This window comes from Citrus clementina, unplaced genomic scaffold (genome assembly GCF_000493195.1).
Source record: "Citrus clementina cultivar Clemenules unplaced genomic scaffold, Citrus_clementina_v1.0 scaffold_7, whole genome shotgun sequence".
Taxonomy (NCBI): domain Eukaryota; kingdom Viridiplantae; phylum Streptophyta; class Magnoliopsida; order Sapindales; family Rutaceae; genus Citrus; species Citrus x clementina.
The window spans coordinates 8,111,380-8,137,146 of NW_006262075.1; the positions used below are offsets into that span (position 1 = coordinate 8,111,380).

Consider the following 25,767-nt stretch of genomic DNA (forward strand, 5'->3'; position numbering starts at 1 on the left):
TATGATAGATAATAAAATCTATTAATCTTTCCACATGAGAATTGGTGACAGTGACAGTGTGACACATCATTAGGAAATTAATTAAAATATATATTTCAATACTGTAAGTGTAGCATATTATTGATTAATTAAAGATTGGTTATTTACCAACGGAGAATCGGTGACTAACACCAGGATATATATCTAAGGGGAATTCACCCTTTTTATTTACTGCATTGCTGGCGCATAAATGTGATCAGTAACCAAATTTACAGGTAGCATTGTAATAGAATCTTATCATTCAGTGTCATATGGCTGATGAGTCTGCTTCGTTCGAGCAACCTCCATTGCTAAGTATTCGTTCAATTTCATAGACACCTTATTCATAGTTGGTCTTTCAGCAGCAGTTAGAGATACACAAGCCATCGCTGTTTCAACAGCTTTCAGGAAAGAGTCAAAATCAAAATCAGTCTTTAACCTTGGATCAGCAATATTCTTAACATCCCCTTTTGCAAGCATGGAGGTAACCCATTGACTTATGTGAGTCTTCTCGTTCTCACTTATTTCTTTAATCACAGGTTGGCCTGTTATTATCTCTAAGAGGACAATTCCAAAGCTATGGACATCACTTTTTTCAGTCAGCCTGTCTGATATTATGTACCTGTAAAAGTAAACGCATGTACATACAACTCATTATAATCATAAATTTAGGGGCTTGTTTGATATATTATTATGTAAAATTCCGCACTTAATCAAATCAATTTACTCACTCAGGGTCAAGATATCCAGGGTTCCCCGCAAGAGCTGTAGAGACACGAGTGCCACCTTGAACGGGAAAAGTTCTGGACAGCCCAAAATCTGATAGCTTTGCTTGAAATTCATCATCTAGTAAGATGTTTGTAGACTTCACATCTCTGTCGCTAATGGGTGGTTTACAGCCATGATGCAAATACACCAATCCCACATTTTAAACTCTTATCATTTAGAAATTTTACGTAGAGCCATATGAATATTTTGCAATAATCTGAAGCTCAATCCTAACCTTGTGCTGCTTCAACTGCTATTTGTAGTCTTTCTTTCCAACTCAAGATATTCTCGCAATCGTCTACATTTTACCCAAAAAAAAGATAAGAAAAAGAAAAAAGTTTGTGGCAATTGCATGTCCTTGCTTTGGAAAGAGGAAATGAGATTCAAGAAGATCCGAACCCGCTAGCTGCTCTGCTAAGTTTCCATTAGCCATGTACTCATAGATGAGCCCCTTGTTGGCGCCTTCGTCACAATACCCATCTTAATGTGCAGGCTTTCTAATTAAATGTTAATTTTTTGATACCTCTGCCTCAAACTGTTTAGTCCCCTGCACTGATGATGGATACAGCATCTTGATAGCCACTGGTGTTGTATCTAAGTAGCCTTGATATACTGTTCCAGATCCTCCCTTTCCAAGAACCTTCTCAAAGTTGTTGGTAAGCCTCAGGATCTGGGAGTGCGAGAACCGGCGATTCTCCAACTCCAATGAATCATATGTGTCCACCTTCCCAACTGAACGCATCATCATGATTAAATTCAAGCAACAAGAGAACTTGTTCACAATTAGATACGATACGCATCTTAAACATTTCACTGCTTTATGCAAAAAGGGTCAAACCCTGTTGTTTCCTCCTTTTGAGGATCCATAAGATTGTCAATGCAGTTATAAGGATGAACAATGTAACGGCTGATGCTGCTACAGGAATCACAAACTTCTTCTTCGCCTTGCATGTATCTGATGAACAAAGTTCTGGATTTCCGCCAATACTAGAATCGAACACAAATAGTTAATTTTCTATTGGATTCTTAATGATGATCTATATTTGACTTCAATATTTTTTTAGGAGAGCAAAAAGGATCTCTATTATCCTTATGAGCTATAATATGATTCAGTACTCTTAGGCCTAGTTTGAATTTGCAAAGCATGATTTATGTACATTTGTGTATTAATAGTCAACATAGCAATTAGGGTTCACAAAAAGTAGACCTTAATGATAGCGATCCCTTCTTTGATCTTTCAATGAGTTCAATTGGAACTAAGCCTGTAAGCATGTTTCCTTCTAAGTTTCTGCAGAAGGATAAAAAGAAAATGTAATCCCTTATTTTATTTTTCTCATCAAAAGCCTTGTATAAAATATACTGATAACTAAAGTGAAGTAACGTAGAGGATCCTCAAGGCAGGCAATTTAGCAAGAAAATTGGGCACTGGACCAGTCAAACTATTGTTTGATAAGTCCCTGAAATTGCCCACAGAAATGTCAAATCAATTTACTTACCATAATCTATATATATGTTGAGAACATTAAACTTAATTGGAGGTTGAGATGCTTACAGATATTGTAACAGTGGGAGATTGGAAAAGTAAGGTGCTATTTCCCCTGTCAATCCACTTGCTGATAAATTTCTGATAGCAAGATTATAAATTTTTTATTAAAATTAAGTATTGATGTAATATACTGTGGATACATATTGTTGCTAACGATAAACAAACTTACAGCGACATGATTCTAGAAGGATCAAAACCATCATAGCTGCAATTAAGACCATTCCAAATGTAAGCTCGAGGAACACATGGATCTCCTTGCCAATTTTTCTTCACTCCAGAAATTGACTTTATACTTTTGATAGCATCAACTAATATGTATGCATATTTGCATAATAGATATGCAAGAAACTAATAATTAGATTCGAAATTAGAACACCAAATGAAAAGCTTCAATCTACTTGAAAGAACATACCATCTTGTTCATCAGTATGGTGTTGCAACAACTGCTTAACAGTGTAAATCTCAATCGCGTTGAGAATGGGAGGAAGGGTTGAATCTTTTATTTTATAAATAGAAAAACGATTGTCTCCTGTTGATGCCGAAATCTGAACCAATTGGTTAATGACTCAGTTTCAGATCCCTGCATCAACATTAAATTTGTTGGTGGGAAGCTGCTGGTCAATCTCCGAGAATATTCTCTGACTATGAGCAGAACATTCATGAGCATATAATCTTCAAGCTGACGATCAATAAGCACCTGAAATTACAGAGAATGGTAAGAGGTGCCGGAAGTTTTTCCGGCGTAAACCCTCCGACGCTCAAGTCAGTTATGGGGTTTATAGGAAAAACCAAATATGCCATTTCTCATATGGCTTAATAAATATTGCCTTAAAACCAAAAGCTTTTTGAATAATTTTCAGAAAAGTAAAGTAGAGTCTCCAGAAAGAATTTCTCAGTCAGATCAAGAGAAAAAGAGCCCTCTCCTCCGCGTGGTTTTCTTGGGGTCTTTATAAAATACCTCACACCCACGACCTTAGATCGTGACAAAAACCATTAATTGATCAAATTTATGCCCTGCTTTTTCGGAAGAGCTTTGTGGTGGTTTATTTTAACTGAGTCTTTATTCCTGGTCATCACCTGGTCGAGGTGATCTGCTCAAGTTTAGACCACCTGGTCGAGGTGATCTGGTCAAGCTCATAGCACATGGTCGAGGTGATCTGCTCGAGCTCATAACACCTGGTCGAGGTGATCTGCTCGAGCTCATAGCACCTGGGCGAGGTGATCTGCTCGAGCTTATAGCACCTGGTCGAGGTGGTCTGCTCCACCTCATAGCACCTGGTCGAGGTGATCTGCTCTATCTCATAGCACCTGGTCGATGTGATCTGCTCAAGCTCATACCACCTGGTCGAGGTCATTTGCTCAAGCTCATACCACATGGTCATCTGCTCAAGCTCACACCACCTGGTCAAGGCGATCTGCTCAACCTCATTGTACTTGGTCGAGGTGATCTGCTCAAGCTCATACCACCTGGTCAAGGTGACCTGCTCAACCATTTGCTCACTTTCACTTGGAGGAGATCATGGTCGCTCTATTTAATTCCTCAAACATCTCCTCCACTCATCGTTGGCAACACACTGAAAATAGCCAATGAGTATAAGTATTCAAGTGACAATGGCCCGTAGATATGCTTCCCATTGAAAGAAATGTTGAACTCTCTGGACTCATTGGGTTGGAGCTTTGTAAGTTCGGCAAAGTAAAAGTAGAAATTAAATTCGAGAGTGTCGTCAGTTATCAAATAAAATTCTAAGGGCTCACTGGCATTTGCCGGCGTGGCAGCTGTCCTCATGACAACTTCAGGTGGTCGAAGGTCAATGTAAAAACCATCATCAATTGTTAATGAAGTGCTTATCTTGCCCCAATTCTCCAAGTTAAAAGGCATCCAGATACGATCGTAATAAGCATCATCTTGGTACCTGATTCATATCATAAATGACTTAAGCAAGTTGAATTAAATTTAAGACTTTGCAAATGATTAATTCTTACAAATGAATTATTAATGCGAGAAGTCTCACCTGACCATTTGTTTAGTTGTTGAAGCAATATCAAGCCGCGAAAAGAGATGAAGTGAACAGGACTTAGTCTTGTCAATGGTATTATTCAAAGACCTTATTTCTAATGCTGATATGAAAGGAGTCCCCAAGCCAGTATTCACAAGACAGGCTTGTAAATAATTGGATGATGGAACATGTATGATTTCTTCTGATATGATGTTGTCCGCATTTTCCAGCTTCACTGAGACCCAAAAATTAGCTTGTAAATGCAAGTCAAATTGCGGTGTTACATTTCGAGCATCACAATTTCCATACATAAGTCTTGCTCTGATCAAGTGCTTGTTATTTTTGGCTCTTGGAAGTTTCACATTGTAACAGTTTCTTTTTCCTTCAGGAAAGCTTCTGACATTCCATAGCTGTTGGTTGAGGTCCTCTGTTTTGAATTCAGGTGAAATGCTCTTGCTTATGCCTGTGCCTATGAATGCAGAATCCGAAGTGTAATTTAAGCCCGTTAGTGAATCAGTGTAGTTAGAATCTTTCGGTGATCCACAATCTAAGCTAATGAATCCCGTGACAGAAATATAGAAACAGATCAAAATCTTATGCATTGTTAGTGAAATGCAAGTGACCATATAAGTGACAATGCATATTTAAATCTATTAATTCAAACCTGATTGACCATCTTGGGCATGAACAAAAATTATTAAAGCAGAATTGACAAGCAATGCAAAGAGAAAAGGCTTCAACATCATCACAATCTTTAGTTTCTTTCAGCCAAACAAAGATGCGCGGCTCAATATTTGTACTGCAAAAACGCAGGATTCATAAGGAAACTTAACAGTTTTTCCCTATGTTTTCACAAATGTGTATTTTTTTCCCCAAATGTTATCAAGTTATTACAAATACCCCTTCAATTTTAGAAGAGTGACAAATACTGTAACACTCCAGGTGAATCCCACATTGGCAAAGCACAGGAGAGATGCTCGATTTATAAGGGGTGACCTACACCTTAATTGGCAAGACGCGTTTTAAGTGTATGGGCGCCCCAGAAACAAAACTGTGCGGGCTTTGTTAAATTTCAAAGCGGACAATATCTTACTAGGTCTGGGTTGGGCCCGCATGGTTTTATTTTTGGTGTTCTCATACACCCCAAAACCCGTCTTGCCAATTAAGGTGTGGATCACCCTTTATAAACCCAGCATCTCTCTCGTGTTTTGTGACGTCACCAAAACACGTTTTGTCAATTAAGGTGTGGACACCACTTATAAACCTAGCATCTCTCTCATGCTTTGTCGATATAAGATTCGCCTAGAGTGTTACAAATAACCCTAGAGACCTACCTCTATTGTGTTGGAGTACTATTGACTATGATATATGAAGTCTGGTTTATCCCTCAATTTTGGGAGGAAAAAGTAATTTTCTGTCAGTATTTCAACTTTATTTCTAGTTAGTCAATGGGTGAATAAAGCATTGAGCTATCAAAATTTGACTTAAAATTGTAATAAAAGAAGACTTCACAACATTTTGAAATACATTGCACCCATTTTTCAAATCTTGCGACTGATTACCACAAGTTAACCATATGATGGATTATACGTTTACAAACGTATCTTATTAATTACTGAGTTAATGAATAAGCCAATGCTTTCAGCACCGATCCTCTGTCATTTTTGCCCGTGGGCTGCAACAAAGTCATCTATTGGAAGATGAAGAATGTTGTTCTGAATTTTCTGTGCCTTTATTTTGATTGCATGGTGTATTTAACCATGTGCATTGTTGATGCTTAAATCTGCTCGCCTTTTGACCGACCAGATTCTTTCACCAACGTTTGTGTTGTCAACCGTTGCTCGAACCACTGGGGTTGGAATCGCTCTTCTTTCCCTTACTAGACCTGCGTTCACCAAAACCGGATCAGAGACGCCAGTGGTTTTGCCGGCGTAAACCCTCTGATGCCTAAGTTAGCACAAAATGTTTACGGGAAAATGGTTAAATTTAGATTCAAGAATGGTTTCTGATTTGCTCGAAGTTTGTAGGAAAATAGCCTGGTTTCAATTTGGCAGCGTTTTCCCTCCTTCAGTTTTTCTGTCCCCATCTTCATCGATTTCTTCTTCTTTTATAGTCGTTGTCCCCACGTTTCCGTTTGCCCTTCATCCCACCTTTTTCGGGTAGTGGCAGCCCCTCATGGGACTCTAACTGTTACATTGTGGGCAAACGTGGATCTCGCGTGTCCTTCAACGGTTCTGGGAAAAGCGCAACTACCACGATTATGTGGGATCGTGTTCCCGCTTTTTTGGGGATAAGTGCCAGCTCGGTATATACCTCTGGTCAGTATGTTTCCCTAGTTGTATTCATCTCTGGTCGGCTCATGTTAGCCCCCGTGTTCTGCTCATATCACTTTGGCTGAAGCGATCCGTGCCGGGGCAGAAATAGTAGCATGGCCGACCTGGTGCTTTTATGTACTCAACACCACCAGTCCCCCAGTTTCTGGTCTGGCGAGTGAAATGAGTGAAGAGTAGAAACTGATGGTCAAATCTCACCAACCCGGGGAGCTTCTCATCTGGTCTTTTGTTTGCTGGGGCGGACCTGAGGTACCATTTTTTTTCTGGGGAGATTCCGACCTGAGTATGGGCCTAAATGAGCATGTCCATTGCATATCTAGGCTTACGTCTATCCTGGCCCCTTGTAACAGTTAGTGATGTGGCATCTCCAGACTCTTCGTATTTGAAATTTAAAATGACGGGCTATCTGTCCTCGATATCCGGTGAGTGAGCTGGCATCCCCATCACTTAAATGCTTTCATTTTTCCCTTTTTCATTTTAAATCCCTAGACTTAATCTTCATCGTTTTGTTATTCATCTCTCCGTCGTTAACCTACCCTTTTTCTGAACTTTACTCACACTTCCTGCGTCCGGAGTTTCTACTTGTTGGTTTTTTCTCTGTCACGGCAGCGCTATCAGGGCCAGTTCATTTCAGGTACTGGTTTTAATCTCTTCTTTGGTTGTTGTTGATTGGGTTCCGTGTTGCCCCCTTTTGTATCCGTATATTCAAGTTTTCTTTGCTTTCTTTTGGGATTCTGATATGTCAAACCGGAAAAGAAAGTTAATTGTTGATGAGGGTGATGAAGAATCAAGGGATTCAGGCCTCAACGTCTCAATACCCACCGATTTCTTAGGTCCCTCCAGTAGTGTAGGTCATTCCCATGGCAGGGATACCCTTGAGTACCCACGCCCCTTGGTTGTCTCTCCCTCCCCCGAACTAGAGCTTGTAGAGAATAGAGGTGGACATGCGTCGGGCTCTGGTGAGAACCACAGCTTTAGTGGGGTTGGGATCCCTGAAAGAGCTGGTGATGGTGAGGGGAGCAGTTCCGGACCGAGCGGACCTGCTCAGAAAAGGAATCTTGGCCATATGGTGGAGGCTGATTCCTACCCTATTGATTTCATAGCTTGTGCCACCACCCCCACTGATCTATTTAAGCTTAGGAACCTCTACAACATCCCCAATGAGGTTCTTCTTGTAGTTCCTGGAAAAGGTGATGTCCCTAGTCGGCCTCCGAAAGGGTATGTGACGATGCATTTGGAGAGTTTCAGACTAGGAGCTCGGCTGCCCCTTCAACGTTATTTTGCCAAGATACTGGGCGGTATGCACCTGGCCCCAGGTCAGCTACACCCAAATGGGTGGAGGGTTCTCTCGGCAATGTTTGTGTTGTGGGAGAGGTGCGGGTCGGAGGAGTCTTCCCTTGTTGAAGTGAAACATCTGTACCAACTGCGGAGTAGCCCGAGGGAAGCGGGCTAATACTACTTTATGTCCAGTTCTGCAAAGAGGAAACCGATCACTGGGTTCCCCTCTTCATGTAAAAATTAGAAGAACAAATTCCTCTTTGCTGGAGGGAACTGGTGTCCAACAGTTCGGTCGCTTGGTGGGGACATTTATCTTCCCACACATTTTGTCACCCCAGGTCGTTCATTTTTTGCCCATGTTCTTAGTCAAACTGTCATTTATCGGGTTCTTTAACCTCTTTTGCTATTGCAGAGTCATAGGGTTTGATCGGGGGGCTTGAAGATCGACCTTTGCTTCAGGTGGAAACTGCTCTGTTGAACGCGCCTACCTGCCAAGACCTCCTGTCACCAACAAGCCTGGTCGATTCAGGCCTAGTGGACCTAGCCGCTGGAATGGATAACACGATCCTCAGCGCGATGAGCAGGGAGCGTGGTCGGGCTCCAAGTAGCTCCAGCAACCCCCCTCCTCCTCCAAAGAAGACCAGCGTCGGCCCTTCCAAGGCTCTTGTCCCTGCTCTGCCCCCTCCCCCACCCCGTAAGAGTGGTGGGGAGAAAACTTCTGACAAGAGTCCTGAGGTCAGCTTCTAGTCTGAGGATCGCTCTTCTCCTCTACCATCTTGGGATCAAGGCAACTATCTGAGCCCGTATCAGAAGGATTACAAAAAATCGATGGGACCAAAGATGGTGAAGGACATCGAGAGTATGAGCCTCTCCGAGTTAGCTGCTTCGGTTCAGAGAGTGTCCTTCAAGCTGGCCACCATGGTTTCATGCTACAAGACTGGGTCCGCGCGCCATGATAGGAAGCTTCAAGCTGACAATCAGGAATTGAAGAAGAAGGCTGAATCTGCTGATCGCTCCAAGGAGAAGCTGGCTAAGCTGAACAAGTAGATTACGGAGCTAGAGGAGAAAGTTGCGATTGCTGAATCTACTTCCTCCAAACTCGAGGGTGAGCTGGGTGACCTGAGGTCTGATCTTCAGGCTACTTAAAGTGAAAGGGATACTCTGAGGGCCGCCCTTGAGGGGGAAATCAAATCCTTGGGTGAGCAGCTGGCTGAGGAGAAAGGCAAATCCGCTGATGTGGATGATCGGCTGGATGCCGAGTATGATTCTGGGGTTGCCTTCTCCTATAAATGCATCATGTCTGTGCTTAAGGAAGAATATCCCGAGTTGGACATGAACAAGTTGGAGGCCGGAGTGCAGCGGTATATGGCGGAGATCGGCCAAGCAGATAAAGAGCAGGATCAGATGGAGGCTCCTTTAGATGAGGTGCAGGAGGGGGAAGCTGGGGGACGTGCCTTGGAAGTGGGACAAGGATCCATGCCGCCTCCTCCCGGTATTGCTGATCTTCTACCTCCAGAGATAGCTGATCCTTCACCGGCTGAAGCCGTTGACCCTCCTAATCCTTAAGTCTATTTTTGTATAGACTTTAGATTTTCATTAGTTTTGTAAACATTTAAATGCTTATAAATTTTTGGATGTTCTTTACTGGCTTCCTTTTCTCATTTTCGTTTCTGGATTGTTTCTGCAAACTAATTTGATAATTTATCTGGTTTTGCCTGTTGGTTCTTTAGTGGACCGAGCAGGAATAGGCGTTTACTTACCTTAGTAAAACTTTCGTCGAAATAGCTGTTGGTCTTTCATTGACTGAGCAGATGCAGGCACTTACTTGCCTTAGTAGAATTTTCGTAGGATTAGCTGCTGGTCTTTCGTTGATCGAGCAGAAGCAGGCACTTTCTTGCCTTAGTAGAATTTTCGTAGATTAGCTGCTGGTCTTTCGTTGACCGAGCAGATGCAGGCACTTTCTCGCCTTAGTAGAATTTTTCGTAGGATTAGCTGCTGGTCTTTCGTTGACCGAGCAGAAGCAGGCACTTTCTCACCTTAGTAGAATTTTTCATAGGATTAGCTGCTGGTCTTTCGTTGACCGAGCAGAAGCAGGCACTTTCTTGCCTTAGTAGAATTTTCATAGATTAGCTGCTAGTCTTTCGTTGACCGAGCAGAAGCAGGCACTTTCTTGCCTTAGTAGAATTTTCGTAGATTAGCTACTGGTCTTTCGTTGACCGAGCAGAAGCAGGCACTTTCTTGCCTTAGTAAATATTTAATGGGCTTGCTAGCAGAAGAGCTCCATACTGAATTCATCTTTATTGAATTTCGAATGCGTTACAGAAATGTGGAATATATGTGTATGTCATAAATTACCGTGCTCACAACAGAAATAACTTATCAAAATGAAAACTAGTAGAGCACTTTGCTTACTGGAAGTACTTTTTCAAGTGCTCGGCGTTCCACGACCTCTTCACCTCTCGTCCGTCTGGATACGCCAGCTTGTAGGCTCCCGGTCCAGTTGCTCGTATCACCCTGTACGGGCCTTCCCATTTCGGACCAAGAGCTCCATGGTTGGGATCCCTGGTGTTTTGGTTCACCTTCCTGAGCACCCAATCTTCTGTTCGGAACTACCGCACACGTACGTTCTTGTTGTAATAACGCGTGACCCTTTGCTGACACTGGGCCACTTTTTGCGAAGCCCTTTCGCTTTTCTCCTCCAGAAGGTCCAGGCTCAAGCAAATCTGCTCGCCATTTTGCTCCTCATTGAAGTATTCCGTCCGATGTGTTCCTACACCAATTTCTGCTGGGACTACCGCCTCATGACCAAAAGCTAATGCAAACGGGGTTTCCCCTGTAGCGGTTTTGTGAGTTGTCCGGTAAGCCCACAGTACCCCTGGTAGTACGTCAACCCAAGCTCCTTTATTCTCTCCCAGTCTAGTCTTCAAGAGTTTCTTTACCACTTTGTTGGCTGCTTCCACTTGTCCGTTTGCCTGGGGGTGTGCAGGGGTGCAGAACTTCAGGTCTACCCTTAAGTTTCGGCAAAACTCTCTGAAGTTGTTGTTGTCAAATTGCTTCCCATTATCGGTGATGATGGTATAAGGGATTCCATATCTGCAGATGATATTCTTCCAAATAAAATTCGTTGTCTTTCTCTCTGTGATTTGACTAAGGACCCCCACCTCTATCCACTTGGTGAAGTAGTCTACTGCTACAATTGCATGGGTTGTCGCTCCTCGGCCTTTCGGTAACGGACCAATCAGGTCGATTTCCCATTGAGCAAAAGGCCATGGGGATGTCATAGTGGTCAGCTTTTCTGGGGGTTGTGTGGGAACCTCAGAGAAGCTTTGGCATGTTTTACAGTTTTTTGCAATCTTTTTCGCATCCTGGTGCATGGTTGGCCAGAAGTACCCTTGCCGGAGTGCCTTGAAGGCTAAAGTTCTTGCTCCCGAGTAATTGCCACAAATTCCTAATGAATCTCCCTTAGTACATAATCTGCCTCCTCATCATCCACACATCGCAAAAGGGGCAAAGTGAATCATCGGCGGTAGAGTACCTCGTCGAGTAGTGTGTACCTCGCTGCTCGGCATTTTAGCTTTCTTGCCTGCCTTTTGTCCTCTGGTAAAACGCCATCGCGAATGTATGCAAGAATCGGGTCCATCCAGGATTCTTCAGTGCTTACTCTCATCACCTCTACCTCCTCTCCTATACTCGGCAAGGTCATCACCTCTAGTGGAACCGATTTCGGTAATTTGGGATCTACAGTTGCGGCCATCCTAGCCAACATGTCAGCTCGGTAATTTTCATTCCGGAATATCTGCTTCACCTCTACTTCATTGAAGAGTTTAACCATCTGCTTTACCTTCTTCAAATAAAGTCCTAATTTCTCTTCCCTTACTTGGAATTGATCGCTGAGCTGGTTACATACTAGTTGGGAATCTGCTCGGATTTCTACCCTTTCTGCTCGTAGTGCATGTGCAAGACCGAGCCCAGTAATGAAGGCCTCATATTCAGCTTGGTTGTTCGTAAGCTGGAATTCGAACTTTACAGCATAGGATACCTCGACACCTTCTGGACTTCGTATTATAACTCCTGCCCCGGATCTTTGTTCACTACGTGATCCATCAACTATTACCAGTCATATCCCCTTTGAATCCTCCTGTTTTGCTGGTTGTTCCTCTTGGACCTCTTCCTCTGGTTCAACACGGTCAACCATAAAATCTACCAGGGCTTGGGCCTTGATTGCTCCTCGGAGCCTGTAGGATAGGTCAAATTCGCTCAGCTCCACGGACCATTTTACTAAACGACCAGACGCATCTGGTTTTTGAAGCACTTGCCGAAGGGGCTGGTCAGTCATCACAACGATCTGGTGGGCTTGGAAATATGGTCGGAGTTTTCGTGCTGCCGTTATCAGAGCTAGCGCCCATTTCTCCATTAGTGGATATCTGGTTTCTGCGTCTACCAGGGCCTTGCTTGTGTAGTATACCGGGTGTTGCTTCCCTTCTTCTTCCCTGACTAAGACCGAGCTGGTAGCCCACTTAGAGATTGCCAAGTACAAAAGCAGCTGGTCACCCTCTCTCGGAGTTGATAGTAACGGGGCATGGGCTAGGTATTCCTTCAACTGTCCAAATGCGTCCTCACATTCCGATGTCCATTCCATCTTCCTCCCTTTCTTTATGATTTGGAAGAAAGGGTGACACTTATCAGTGGCTCGCGAAATAAATCGGTTCAATGCTGCCAATTTCTCCGTAAGGCTCTGCACCTCCTTAACTGTTCGTGGGGACCTCATTTTTATCACCGCCCGTATCTTCTCCGGGTTGGCCTCAATCCCTTGATGGCTCACCAGGTATCCCAAAATTTTGCCCGAGCTGACCCCAAATGCGCATTTCTCCGGGTTCAGCTTCATTTCGTACCTCCTCAGCAATTCGAAGGTCTCTTCCAAGTGCTTCACATGATCTCTCGGTTCTCTTGACTTGGTGATCATATCGTCCACATATAATTCCATAGTGTGACCGATCAATGGTTTGAAGACCTTGTTCACTAACCTTTGATAGGTAGCTCCTGTATTTTTCAGGCCAAAGGGCATCACCCTGTAACAAAATAAACCCATGTTAGTTATAAAGGTAGTGCTTTACTCGTCCTGCTCGTTCATGGGTATCTGGTTGTATCCGGAAAAGGCATCCATGAAACTGAGCAGACTATGACCCGCAGTTGAGTCCACCAACTAATCTATTTTTGGTAGGGGAAAACTGTCCTTCGGGCATGCCTTATTGAGGTCCGTGAAGTCTATACACATTCTTCACTTCCCATTGGCCTTCTTTACCAGTACTACATTGGAAATTCACTCCGGGTATTTGGCTTCCCTTATAAATCCTGCTTTCAGCAGCTTTTCTACCTCGGCATTTATGGCTTCGTACCTTTCGTGGTTGAAGCACCTCCTTTTCTGCCTCACCGGCCTTGCCCCTTTCTTGACTGCCAGCTTGTGACAAGCTACCCCGCGATCAATACCTGGCATATCCTCATGAGACCAGGCAAATATGTCTGCATAGGACTGTAGACACTTCACCAGCTCGCCCTTTATTGCTTCGCCCAATTCTGATCCGACCTTAACCACTCTGCTAGGGTCACTCCTGCTTACAACAACTTCCTCTAGCTTCTCAACAGGTTCTTGGCAACTATTTTTTGAATCCCCTCGGTTATCTAGAGAAGTAACCTGCAGCGTTTCCTTGGCCGCTGTAGCATAGCAGCTCCTGGCCATTCTCTGGTCGCCCTTTACTACGCCCACGACTCCATTTATTCTGTACTTCAGCACCAGATAATGCGTGGACATTACACATTGGCTTATCCTCATGAATGGTCTCCCCAATATCATCTGGTAAGGACTTCTTTCCTCTACCACGACAAAGTCCAGCATCATCGTTCTTTCAAATGGCTTTGTCCCCACAGTAATCGGGAGTTCAATGACCCCCATGGGAGTTAATCGTCCCCCTTCAAATCCCTTCAAGGATGTATTCGTCCGCTCCAGCTTTAAGTCTGAAATTCCCATATCATCTAGGGCCGACTTAAACAGAATATCAACTTAGCTGCCCGTGTCCACCAGTATTCGCCTCAATTCTGTACTAGCTACTAATGCTTTAATCACCAGTGCATCCTCATGAGGATACAAAATGCCCTCTTCGTCATTCTTCGTCCACATAATGGGAACTTGCCGCACTCTTGCCTTCTTGGCTGCTGGCAAATTTAGAAGCATCTCTTTGTCAGTCATGGCGTATCTCCCATAGTTCTTCCGTGCTCTGTTCGAATCCCCGGCCAATGTTGGCCCTCCTGCTATCACACGGATGATCGGCTGTTCACGTTCCAGATCCCTCTCAACTCCTTCATCACGTGTGTACTGTGATTCCACGACAGGAGACATTCCATCTACATACTCGTCCAAGTATCGGTTCCTCACTAAATCCTCCACCTGAATCTTCAGGTCACGACATTGGCTTATAGTGTGACCGTAAGTGTCGTGGAACTTGCAGAATCTGCTCTTATCCCGTCGGTGAGTCGGTTTTGTTATTGGGGCTGGAGGATACAGCAGGTCTCGTCCCTCGATCCTCTCATACAATTCCTCCAGGGAGATCTTTAATGGCGTGTACTGTCTATATGCCAAGCTCTGGTCTACCAGCTGAACTGCTCGGCTATCATGAATGTCACCTCGGGCTAGCACAGTCTCTAACTGATCTGGTCGTCTAGCCTTGGAATTGGTTGCATGTAATGCTCTGGGAGTGTTGTGATAGGGGTGGGCAGCCATCTGCCGGAATTCTCGCTGCCGCTCTGGGATCGGGGGGCGCAGAGGTTGAGCCCGGCTGTGTTGGAATTGTTGTGCTCTCGGGGCTATGGGGTAAGGGCGGGACCGAGCTGATATTCCACCCATCCCTAAAGATTCTCCAGTTCGCTTTCCCGACCCGCTCCTTTTCGGAGCTCTCCGTTCCTTTTGCCTCAGCTCTTCCAGTTGTTCACTTTTAATTCTTGCCGATTTCTCCTCTTCGATTTCTATATCTCGTCTCGCCTGCTCATACCCCGACGAGTAATTCTGTATGAGGGGGCTTCTTAAGTTATACCATAATCGGCCGATTCTTACACCTTCTTTTAATCCCCTCAACGCCTGCGGGTGATTAAAAGCTCTCAAATCCAGCACCGCTCGGTGATATCGTTTTACAAAATCTCGAAGGGATTCATGCTCCTCCTGCTTCATCCCCATCAGTTCCATCATGTCGTCTTCTGGGGCCACTGCCCCTCGGAACTGCTCGGCCAACTCCTGGCACATCTGCTCATACCCCTTTATACTTCCTCGGGGCAGCTTGCAGTACCATTCTCGGGCTCGTCCCTCTAGTGTCAACGGGAACACCCTGCACCTCTGAGCTGGTGTCAGCCCCTGCACACCCGTCATGTCGTTGAAACGTTCAATGTGCACCAACGGGTCGCTTCGCCCGGAGTATTTGAGGTTGGGGAAGCGGAAATCTCTTAGGATTATGGTACTCATGATCTCAGTTGATAACGGAGATTCTTCATCTAGCATTATCCTCCAGCTTGGGGCCTTTCTCTTGCCCTGCATCTCTTCTATCACCTGCGCCAATCTGCGCACCTCCCCCTCCAATTCTATAGCACGATCAGGATCACGTGCAGCTATCTGGTCTCGCTCCTGCTCGACGTTCTGCAACCGCTGTCTGAGCTCTCCTTCATGAACACTGGCCCCTCGGCCATTAATTTCCAGTATCCGTCCGGGGCGAGGTTGGTCTCTCTTTTCTTCCACGTGTTCCCCTGGGACCCGACTAGTACTTCTGTGGGGATGCACCCCGTTAGGTTGGTCTGCGGACGGAGGGATTTTCTCGACTCTACGCCCCCGGAGGCTGGGTTCTGCTCCAACTTCATCTCTTCCCACGGGGGTTTCACAATCCTTTCTCCGCTCGTCCCTCAGCTCAAACAATATGGCCGCGAGAGTCTCTATTTGTTTCTCCATCCGCTCCAATCTATCTTGCATCATCCTCTCTTGGGCTTCATTTGCAATCTCCCGGAGAGTGATTGTCTCCACCGTTTCATTGTCCTCCCTCAAAGTATCCTTTCTTGACGCATCCATATCCAATCGTTCGCTGCTTCTCCGGTAACTACTAATTTGGTGGTAGCTTTTTATTCAGCTCCCTACAGACGGCGCCAAAATGTTGATGCTTAAATCTGCTCGCCTTTTGACCGACCAGATTCTTTCACCAATATTTGTGTTGTCAACCGTTGCTCGAACCACTGGGGTTGGAATCGCTCTCCTTTCCTTTACTAGACCTGCGTTCACCAAAAATGGATCAGAGACGCCGGTGGTTTTGCCGGTGTAAACCCTCCGATGCCTAAGTTAGTACAAGGTATTTACGGGAAAACGGTTAAATTTAGATTCAAGAATGGTTTCTGATTTGCTCGAAGTTTGTAGGAAAATAACCTGGTTTCAATTTGGCAGCGTTTTCCCTCCCTCAGTTTTTCTGTCCCCATCTTCATCGATTTCTTCTTCTTTTATAGCCGTTGTCCCCACGTTTCCGTTTGCCCTTCATCCCACCTTTTTCGGGTAGTGGCAGCCCTTCATGGGACTCTAATTGTTACATTGTGGGCAAACGTGGATCTCGCGTGTCCTTCAACGGTTCTGGGAAAAGCGCAACTACCGCGATTCTGTGGGATCGTGTTCCCACTTTTCTAGGGATGAGTGCAGGCTCGGTATATACCTCTGGTCGGTATGTTTCCCTGATTGTATTCATCTCTGGTCGACTCGTGTTAGCCCCCGTGTTCTGCTCATATCACTTTGGCTGAAGCGATCCGTGCCGGGGCGGAAATAGTAGCATGGCCGACCTGGTGCTTTTATGTACTCAACACCATGCATATTATTCATTGACTTGTACGCGCATCATCATAATATTAATTCATTTATTCTTTTTCTGACATTCCTTTTTTTGGATATTAATACAATCTGCTATCTCTCTCTGTCTCTCTCTCTCTCTGTATATTTATATACATACACACACATTTATGTGCAAGTTGTGTATATAGCTATTAGTTGTAAATAAGTATTCATTGACTTCTCTATTTTATATTTTGTAGATGAGATTAACACCTAGGCTTTAGAACAAGTAAAAGTCCATCATTGTAGCATATGTAATTTTATATGATCAAGGTTCAAGGGGACAATTTGCTTCTTGGCTACCCTGTTTTAGTAATAATTTATAGTATTATAGTTGGAACCCTCACAACTAAAATGCTAATGTAACCGGCTCCGCATTTTGAGAACTAACGTGCAAAAAGCAGAACAAAAACATTTGTAACTTCATTGAAATCCCAATTTTGTTAACTTCCAGGGCAATTCACACTGTGCAACTATAAAGCTTATAAAAGACTTATTGGTCTAGTACATATCATCTTCAATTTCAAGATCAAATTTTATGGATATCTTAATATGTGGCTTACTTATTGAATGTTCACGTAATTGTAGATCGCTCAACATTCTACTATTAACATTAACTTAGTCTCATTGATTATGCTAGCTAGTTAGCTCTTCTCAATTATCATGGTCATCAATTTTTGTAGGTACCGAAATAGCCACCAATCTATTTACATCAATTGTTATTGTAAAACATTTAGGCAACAAAGATTATTGAATATTTATATATGTATATGTGTTGAAGATGATCTCAAAAATAAAACGACCGACAACGTTGTTTGCTAGTTTTTTGATAAGATGACGTGACGGATGGTCGAAGACGACTTTTCATCTAGCATGAAGACTTCGGAAAACGAGCCAAACCCAAATAGCACAAGACAGACGCTGTTTTGCGGCCAATCACTTAATCTGCACGTGAGGCGCATGTGCGAGACTCAACTCCCTAAGGCCATGTTTGGATGCTAATTAAGTAAAGGATTGGATTAATTTTGTGATTAAATATTTATCCCATGTTTAGCAAGCTTTGTTGGATTGGACTAAGGGGGACTAAATTTGAATTTAATCCCAAAATTACGGGATCAATAATACTAACTTACACACGGATTTAGATGGGATAAGATTTTTAAAAAAAATCCAACCATGAGACTTCTTTTTATTTACACCTAATATAAATTAATTAATTTTTATTTATGATTTACTTAAAATTTATTTTTATTTATTATCTATGATCTAATTGAATTTGTACTTTTACTTCTACTAACTCTTGAGGTTATATTTTCATTACTTGTATATTTAATAATTTATCAATAAAATTATTCTTTTAATAATTTATTGCATTATTGGATTGTACTAAATTTAATAATCACTAATATAATATTAAAAATCATCACAAAAATTAATAATACCATTAATTAATTGATTTTATATAATATTTTTAAATAATTGATAAAAATTAATTAAATATTTAGATTGTTTTATGTGTTTTTATTTGATTGTTATATTATGGGTACCAAATAACTTGTTTACAATATATTTAATTTTCTTATTAATTATTTTTTAAATTTATTTTAATTATGATTATAAAATTTTATGAATAATTGATATTTAAATATCAAGTTAAATGCTATTTAATATTATCTATATATAATTTAACATAGCCTAATCTGATACTGTACCAAACATAAGACTATATAATATAATCCAGCTTAATCTAATCCAACTTAGGGGCTATTTGTTTTTTTGACTTAATGACTTAATTGACTTAATTGTAATCAGTTAAGTCATTAAGTCGGTTTGTTTTTTCAACTTAATCAAAATTTTCAGTCATTAAGCTAATTTTTTTAGTTTTTTACTTAATCTAAAAAGTCTGAATGACATCATTAAAAGATATTCTCCAAAATATCATCATCTAATTAATTGATTTTCATCCATACCTAAATAAGTTTAATAATTAGCATTATTATCCATCTTCATAACTTGTGATAATATAGTGGTAAACGAATAGTTTTTTATTTTTTTTTTAATTTTCTTCAAATTAGCATTATTTATCTTTATATTTTTTAATTAATATTTTTTCAAATAAAACATCTTAAACAACAATAAAATTGATTATAATATACTAATTTAGAATATTAAAGGGTTGTATTCAATTGAGCATGATTATGTTATGAAAATATATTGTCTTATTTATATTATTTGAGATGTTATTAATTGTTTAACATTTATAATTTGTAAGGGCATAGATGTAAAAATAATAGTTTTTAGATTTTTTAAATTAAAAAAAAAACAGCTTAACACTTATATTTAACGATCCAGACAAAAAAAAAAAAAAAAACCAAACATGTTATTCAGATTCAGACATATAGCTCTATTCCGAATTAAGACTAATTTAAGTCTATTCATATTTCAGATAAAAAAAAACAAATACTGCCTTAATCTAATCCAATTATAATAATTAATCTTATCTAATCCTGCATGTCAAACGTAGCCTGAGCATTAAGACGAAGGAGTAAAAGCTTAAAGCTACAACGTTGTTGACCTCCAAAAGCTATATCTTAGCCAAAAACACAATATGTTCTTTGATGGAAAGGAAATAACACAAATCATGCCATTACATGTTTCCCACAATGGCTCTCTTTAGATCTCTTTTATAGATTGCACAACTATTTGTTTATATGAATGGACAATAGTAAGCCATGATCTTTTGCCATTCGTTATTCTTTTGTCGCAGGGGCCATCTCTTCGGTCAAAAGTACTACCTAGCCAGAGGAGCTAGTTCAGAAGTTAGATTTAGAGTCATCATCCTTCCACTCTGATCTCCTGAACCGAAGCGATGGCCCTCCTTTCTAGCTGTCTCCATTGCTAGACACTCCTTTAATTCCATCACTACCCGATTCATGTTTGGCCTTGGAGTGGAAGAATGAGAGACACAACCCATTGCTATTTCAACAGCTTTCCAGGCAGAATTGACGTCAATATCCCCATGTAACTTTGGATCAACAATGTTTTTAATGTCACCTTGTGCAAGCATGAAATCTACCCATTGACTTATGTGTTTATGCTCTTCAGTATTTGCAATTGCTGGCCGGCTTGTGGTTATCTCCAAAAGAACAACTCCAAAGCTGTACACATCGCTTTTCTCAGTTAACCTAAATGTTTGACAATACCTACAAGTCAAAACAGGTGATTATCGCTCTGTCCAATGAAACAATTGCTAGCAGCTAGCTCTATTCAGATTATATGAAAAATGTGGGCGTAGGTATATACTTACTCAGGGTCAAGGTACCCAAATGTCCCAGCAACGCCTGTTGATAGATGAGAGACACCTTCAATTGGAAAAGTTTTTGACAGCCCGAAATCGGCTAATCTGGCTTGGAATTGATCATTTAATAAAATGTTTGCTGGCTTGATATCTCTGTGTACTCGGGGCGGCTTACAGCCCAGGTGTAGATACTCCAATCCTACATCTCAGATCCACTCAAAATCAGTTCACTTAATTGCAGCCACCCCAAAAAAAAAAAAAAATGAAAGCTCAATTCTAACCAATTTTGACACATATATTCATGTTAACCTTGTGCTGCCTCCGTTGCTATACGAAGTCTTCCTTCCCAACTCAACACGTCCGCATTGCTATCTGCATCCACATACTAAATGTTAAAACATTCTTGTATTGTGTTAATTGATAAACTTTCTTATTTAGACATTTAAAAAGCCAAAAAAAAAAAAGAAGCAAAATCAAACCTGATAAATACTCCTCTAAGCTCCCATTGGCCATGTACTCGTAGATGAGACCAATTTGGTTTCCTTCGTTACAATAGCCGTAGAGCGTTGTCAAATTTTTGTGATGAACTGTCCGTAGAAGTATTACCTGTAAAATTAAAATCTTTTTAGTTGGATATAAATTTGGGCTCCAATTTTTCGCTTGTGTTAGGTTTAAGATTACCTCTGCTTCAAACTGCTCGTATCCTTGACGAGAAGATGGAGAGAGCATTTTCACAGCAACTTCAGTGTTATCATCCAAGTAGCCATGGTAAACTTTTCCAAAACTTCCCTCGCCGAGGATTGTTTCAAAGTCATTGGTAATTTTTGTAATCTCAGCATATGTAAATCGCCGCTTCTTTGTCTCCAATGATCCATCTATTAAGCTGGAATCATCGTTCTTTTCCCCTACTCATAAATTAAGAGGCCGTGTAAGCAAATTTATAGTCTTGAGAAATATTCTCCTAAAAATAACATGGAGATAAAATCGAAGTACCAAGAATATATATAATGTTGGTCATACCTTTTCTTAGTCTTTTATGTCTCCAATAGATAGCTGATACAGCTAAAGTGACGACCAATAATGAAGCAAATGACGCTATTACTGGGACAACAAAATTGTTCTTCTTCTTATTATTCTCCTTGCAAGGATATGATGAGCAAAGGTCCACACTTCAATTAAAGCAGCCAATTTAAACAACATCAAAAGTTAAAATTTTAACTGATAGCTTTTGAACTCACGCATGGCGTTACCGCTACAACTCCTTACTGTAATTTAACAACCATGAAGATTATTATGTTTCCAAGAAATTAATTTAATGAACCTATTTGATAAATAGAAAAAAGTTTAGAGTCAAAACCCTGCTTCTATAGGCAAGAAATTTCAGAATATACCAAAGGTAATACAATCAATTAATGTATGTATGACGTGTAATTTAATTTAATATAACCACCATTTGAATAGCAGTTTGTCAAAACAAATGCACTGATGTCATTATATTATTTATTTGTTATATAGCTGACATAGTATTTATAATGTATTCTGAAAAAAAAATCTCAAATGATAAACTTCACAAGTTTCTTAGGAAAGTTAGGTATTAAATTATATCGGGTGTAATAGCCCAAACCCATCCTAGTAATGGAGAGTCGGCTCTGATGCCTCTTTGACACCAATTGTAACAGCCCAAGCCTAGCAACCAAGGAAATATTGTCCGTTTTAAGCACACAGCCTCTTATAGGATATTGTCTGCTTTAAGCACAAGGGCTCTCACTATTTTGTTATTGAACTTTGCAACACAAATGCATTTACTTAGATAGGAGAGCCCATGACTTATAAACCAGTCTAAAAACTCACTCACTAGCAATGTAAGATATCACATGGAGGTTCATATTTTTTTGACAAAAAGTATACCTTAAGGACAATGAACCATTTTTTGATCTCTCAACAAGTTCTGTTGGCAACGGGCCTGTCAGCATATTTCCTGTTAAGTTCCTGCAATAGCAAAACAGATGTAAATTTTAGTTTCTGTACAAATAATATATAAGAAACATGTCATTTCAGTTTAAATCCAAAAATAACTTACAAGACCCTCAAGTATTGGAGTTTAGATAGAAACTCTGGCACTGGTCCAGTCAAACTATTGTTTGATAAGTCCCTGACAAATTGGATTGAAACATTTAAGCCCAATATTGAGTCCTCATCGTCAATTTGAGATGACAATGCATTCATTCATGTCAGATTCAGATACTTACAAATGTTCTATCACTGTGAGATTTGATAAATAAGGAGGGATCCCCCCAGTCAATCCCCTTGAGGATAAATTCCTGATTTCAGGTTCATTGATTTACTTATCAGAGAGTTGAATGAAAAAATAGAAAAAATAATAATCTAACGTTCTTGAAGGCATGAACTTACAGGGAAGTGATTCTAGGAGGATCATTATCATTATAGCTGCAACCAAGGCCATTCCACAAAAATGCCTGAGGGGCACAAGGATCTCCTTGCCAGTCTTTTCTTTTGTACAACGACTTGATATTCATGATAGCATCAACTATAATGCATATGTGGCATATTCAAACATTATGACAACTCAAATAAAGAGGAAGAAGATTGACAATGGAATGAATATTGAAAACAACTTACCATCTGCTTGCTCTGTCTCTGATTGTGAGAAATCTTGTACCAAATAAAATTCAATTGCATTGAGTATTGGCGGCAGGGTTGAGTTTTCGGTTTTATGGATGGAAAATTGCAACTTTTCTCCAGTCAACGCGGAAGTAGTGTACGCAGTGGTTGTGTGCCGATAACTTGGAACAACAGGTCCATACAAGTGGTTTCCATTGAAAGAAATGTTGAATTGCCTGGACTGGTTGGCTTGAAGCTCTTCAAGTTCAGCAAAGTGCATGTACATATAAAATTTTGAGGTGGAATCCTCATGGACCAAGTCGATTAGTAAAGGCTCGCTCTTATTTTTAGGCGTAGCAGCACTCCTCATGACAATTGATGGCAGCTGATAGTCATTGTACCCATCCTCATCAATGGTACGTGGGGTAGTTATTTGTTGCCACTGAGGGTAAGCATATGGCGCCCAGCTTCGATCATACACATCATCCGGATACCTGAAACATTTTTCTTTTTCACTAAGATTCTCTTCTAGTTTGAACTTACACAAAAAAGTTGAAGGAGCGTAGGTATGAAATCGACCCACCTGACTACTTGATTGGTAATTGAAAGAACATCCATCCTTATAAAGGTGTTGAGTGATCCGGATTGGGTAATGTAAGTGTTATTAGGCAGGGGCCTAAATTCTAATGTTGATATGAAAGGCGTCCCCGAACCAGTATTCACAAGACAAACTTGTGTACTATTGGAGGAGATGACATGAATAATTTCCTTAACAATGATAGTTGAGACATTTCCCAAGATCACAGACTCCCATTTATTTGGTCCAAGATGCAAATCAAACTCTGGTACCGTACCTTTGCCATCATAATCTCCATGCGTGAAGCTTGCTCTGATCAAATATCTAACGTCTTTCGCAAGTTTTACATTGTAACAGTTTCTTTTTCCTTCAGGAAAGCTTCTGAGATTCCATAGAGGTTGATGAAGACTCTCTAGTTGGTATGCGAGTGCTACACTCTTGCTTATGCCGGTATCCACGAAAGTTGTATCCGAAATGTACTTTATGCCTGTTTTTGTATCTGTGTACGTTGTGTTTTCAGCCCCACAATCTATGCTAATGAACCCTGGACGCAAAAGCCAACTTTTCTTAACACGGCCAAGATATGAGAGTTAGTTAATTAAATCCTGAAGAATTAAAATATTAATTAAAAACTCAGACCTGATTGATTCTGAGCGTGAACCAGAGCTACAAGAGCAAAACCTCCAAGTAATGCGAAGAGAAAATTCTCAAAGATCTCCATCACCTTTTTCAGTTTCTTCCAGGGAAGGTAATTAAAGAATCTCCATCATGATCTTCTAACTTTTCCTACTGAATCAAAAAATGGAAAACAATACAACAACTTGACCAATTATGTATTCATTTAGATTGTAGTAAGTATAAGCACCAGAACAAAACAGGAAATATTAAAGTCAAATATTCCTTTCAGCTGTAAGTTCCTTGGTATTGCACTACAATAATTTAATTTGATTAATATTTTTCTAAGTCTGAACTAAATAAATCGTGCATTGGTGACAAGAAGCTAAAAGTTTGACCAAATTAATTAAACTGGGCAACACTTCCTGTAAATAGTAAAGTGTTTATAGGCTATCAAATTCGTTCATATACACTTCGAATTTAGACTTTTTTAATTACGTGAGCATTTTCAACAAGATCTTTCAAATAAGACAAAAGTATCAATTAGTCACCATAGTTTTTAATTTATTTCTTTCACATCGAACGTGGATTTTTTGGCTAGATACTAGAATCATTCAAGAATAACTAAAAATTAGCAAAGATTTACTTGGGTACCGAACCTATATATGTCTCTTTCGTTACTTGGCCACTTCTTGGCAGGTGAACATTTGAACAATTCATCTCCAAGTAATTGAAACTGTATAGCCACTTGGCCACTTCTTGGTAAATGAACATTTGAACAATTCAACTCCAAATAATTGAAATTGTATATATAAGTGTTCATGTCAAGCCGTTGCTCGTTGCAATTTAAGTTGAATCAATTGAAATTTGATTTAATTTTAAAAGGAAGCTCATCCCCAGGAAGAATTCTAGAATACATCAAAAGTAATTTAACCAACTAATGCATGTATGACACATGCAATTAAATTTAATATTACCATCACTTGCTTGGTAATTTTTTAAAATAAATGCACCATATTATAGTATCATTTGTTTGTTATATAACTGACATAGCATCTGTTACGTATTCTAAAATCTCTCCATCCGGAAAGCCACATGCAATTTTATAACAGGTTCTAACTTCGCGATTTTGCGGGTTGGAATCATTTGACATTAGGCACCAACTTGTTCTTTAACAATAGAAAAACTGATAATCATATCTTTTTAGTAAGAGTCGACTCAAAGACTTGTTCAATTCATAAGAATGATGACAAATATAAACATTAGTAAATATATAAAATTTTGCAATTGAAGCTGATATTTCTTTTTTTTCATTTAATTTTATAAAAGTACGTTTACTAATTAATTAAAAAAAAGGGAATTTTAACTCATATGCTAACCAAAAGTTATTTCTTGAGTAGCTTCGTTAAACGCAATCATTATTGGCTCGATAGACATATAATGGACCAATTGATCTGGAAGAACCCTGCTTTTGTTGGATTGAAGTTAAAATATGATGGTGTTTGATGGTTTTGCCGAACTGTTCGACAGAGTGCCTCAATGAATTATTTTTGGCTTGAATCATTTCATTTGGATTTCAGAAGGTTTCAGGAGCATCAAGATTGATTATCAAGCGAAGAAAAATCTAGACTCAACTGAAGATAAGATTAGTGACCCATAGAACAAGAAGACACACTGTACTATAACGGTTTGTTACAGAAGTTTTATATTGTTATGTGATTCAATATCAGCCTTTGATTCTTGGTTTAGTAAGTATCTAATAAAACATTATACCTTTTGCTTTCATTAGTAATGAAAAATTAAGAATGATTCGTGG

General features: G+C 40.4%; 2 protein-coding genes and 1 pseudogene across 2 annotated transcripts; 1 reads left to right on the forward strand and 2 right to left on the reverse strand.

Moving 5' to 3' along the window:
* Nucleotides 1-207: 207 nt before the first annotated feature.
* On the reverse strand, nucleotides 208-4,931 carry LOC112096867 (annotated as a pseudogene).
* Nucleotides 4,932-7,401: 2,470 nt separating this feature from the next.
* On the forward strand, nucleotides 7,402-8,687 carry LOC112096868. The gene is made up of 2 exons (XM_024181065.1): nucleotides 7,402-8,067; nucleotides 8,361-8,687. Exons 1-2 carry the CDS (start codon nucleotides 7,402-7,404, stop codon nucleotides 8,685-8,687), a joined length of 993 nt encoding a protein of 330 aa, XP_024036833.1.
* A 10,943-nt stretch (nucleotides 8,688-19,630) lies between these two features.
* LOC18035792 (LRR receptor-like serine/threonine-protein kinase IOS1) lies at nucleotides 19,631-24,057 on the reverse strand. Its single transcript, XM_006426769.2, has 13 exons — nucleotides 23,976-24,057; nucleotides 23,343-23,880; nucleotides 22,778-23,253; nucleotides 22,550-22,685; nucleotides 22,387-22,458; nucleotides 22,218-22,289; nucleotides 22,046-22,126; nucleotides 21,158-21,306; nucleotides 20,819-21,042; nucleotides 20,617-20,743; nucleotides 20,447-20,509; nucleotides 20,147-20,336; nucleotides 19,631-20,042 (listed from the first exon to the last, which is right to left on the reverse strand). The coding sequence occupies exons 1-13, from the start codon at nucleotides 24,055-24,057 to the stop codon at nucleotides 19,631-19,633; spliced, it is 2,622 nt and encodes an 873-aa protein (XP_006426832.2).
* Nucleotides 24,058-25,767: the final 1,710 nt, after the last annotated feature.

Coding starts and splice junctions, on each gene's coding strand:
- LOC112096868 (XM_024181065.1), top strand. CDS start 7,402: ATGTCAAACCGGAAAAGAAAGTTAATTGTTGATGAGGGTGATGAAGAA. Junction 8,068..8,360: donor AGGAGTCTTCCCTTGTTGAA/GTGAAACATCTG, acceptor GCAGAGTCATAG/GGTTTGATCGGGGGGCTTGA.
- LOC18035792 (XM_006426769.2), bottom strand. CDS start 24,057: ATGGAGATCTTTGAGAATTTTCTCTTCGCATTACTTGGAGGTTTTGCT. Junction 22,127..22,217: donor CTCCAATACTTGAGGGTCTT/GTAAGTTATTTT, acceptor TTGCTATTGCAG/GAACTTAACAGGAAATATGC. Junction 21,307..22,045: donor AATGGTTCATTGTCCTTAAG/GTATACTTTTTG, acceptor CTTTAATTGAAG/TGTGGACCTTTGCTCATCAT.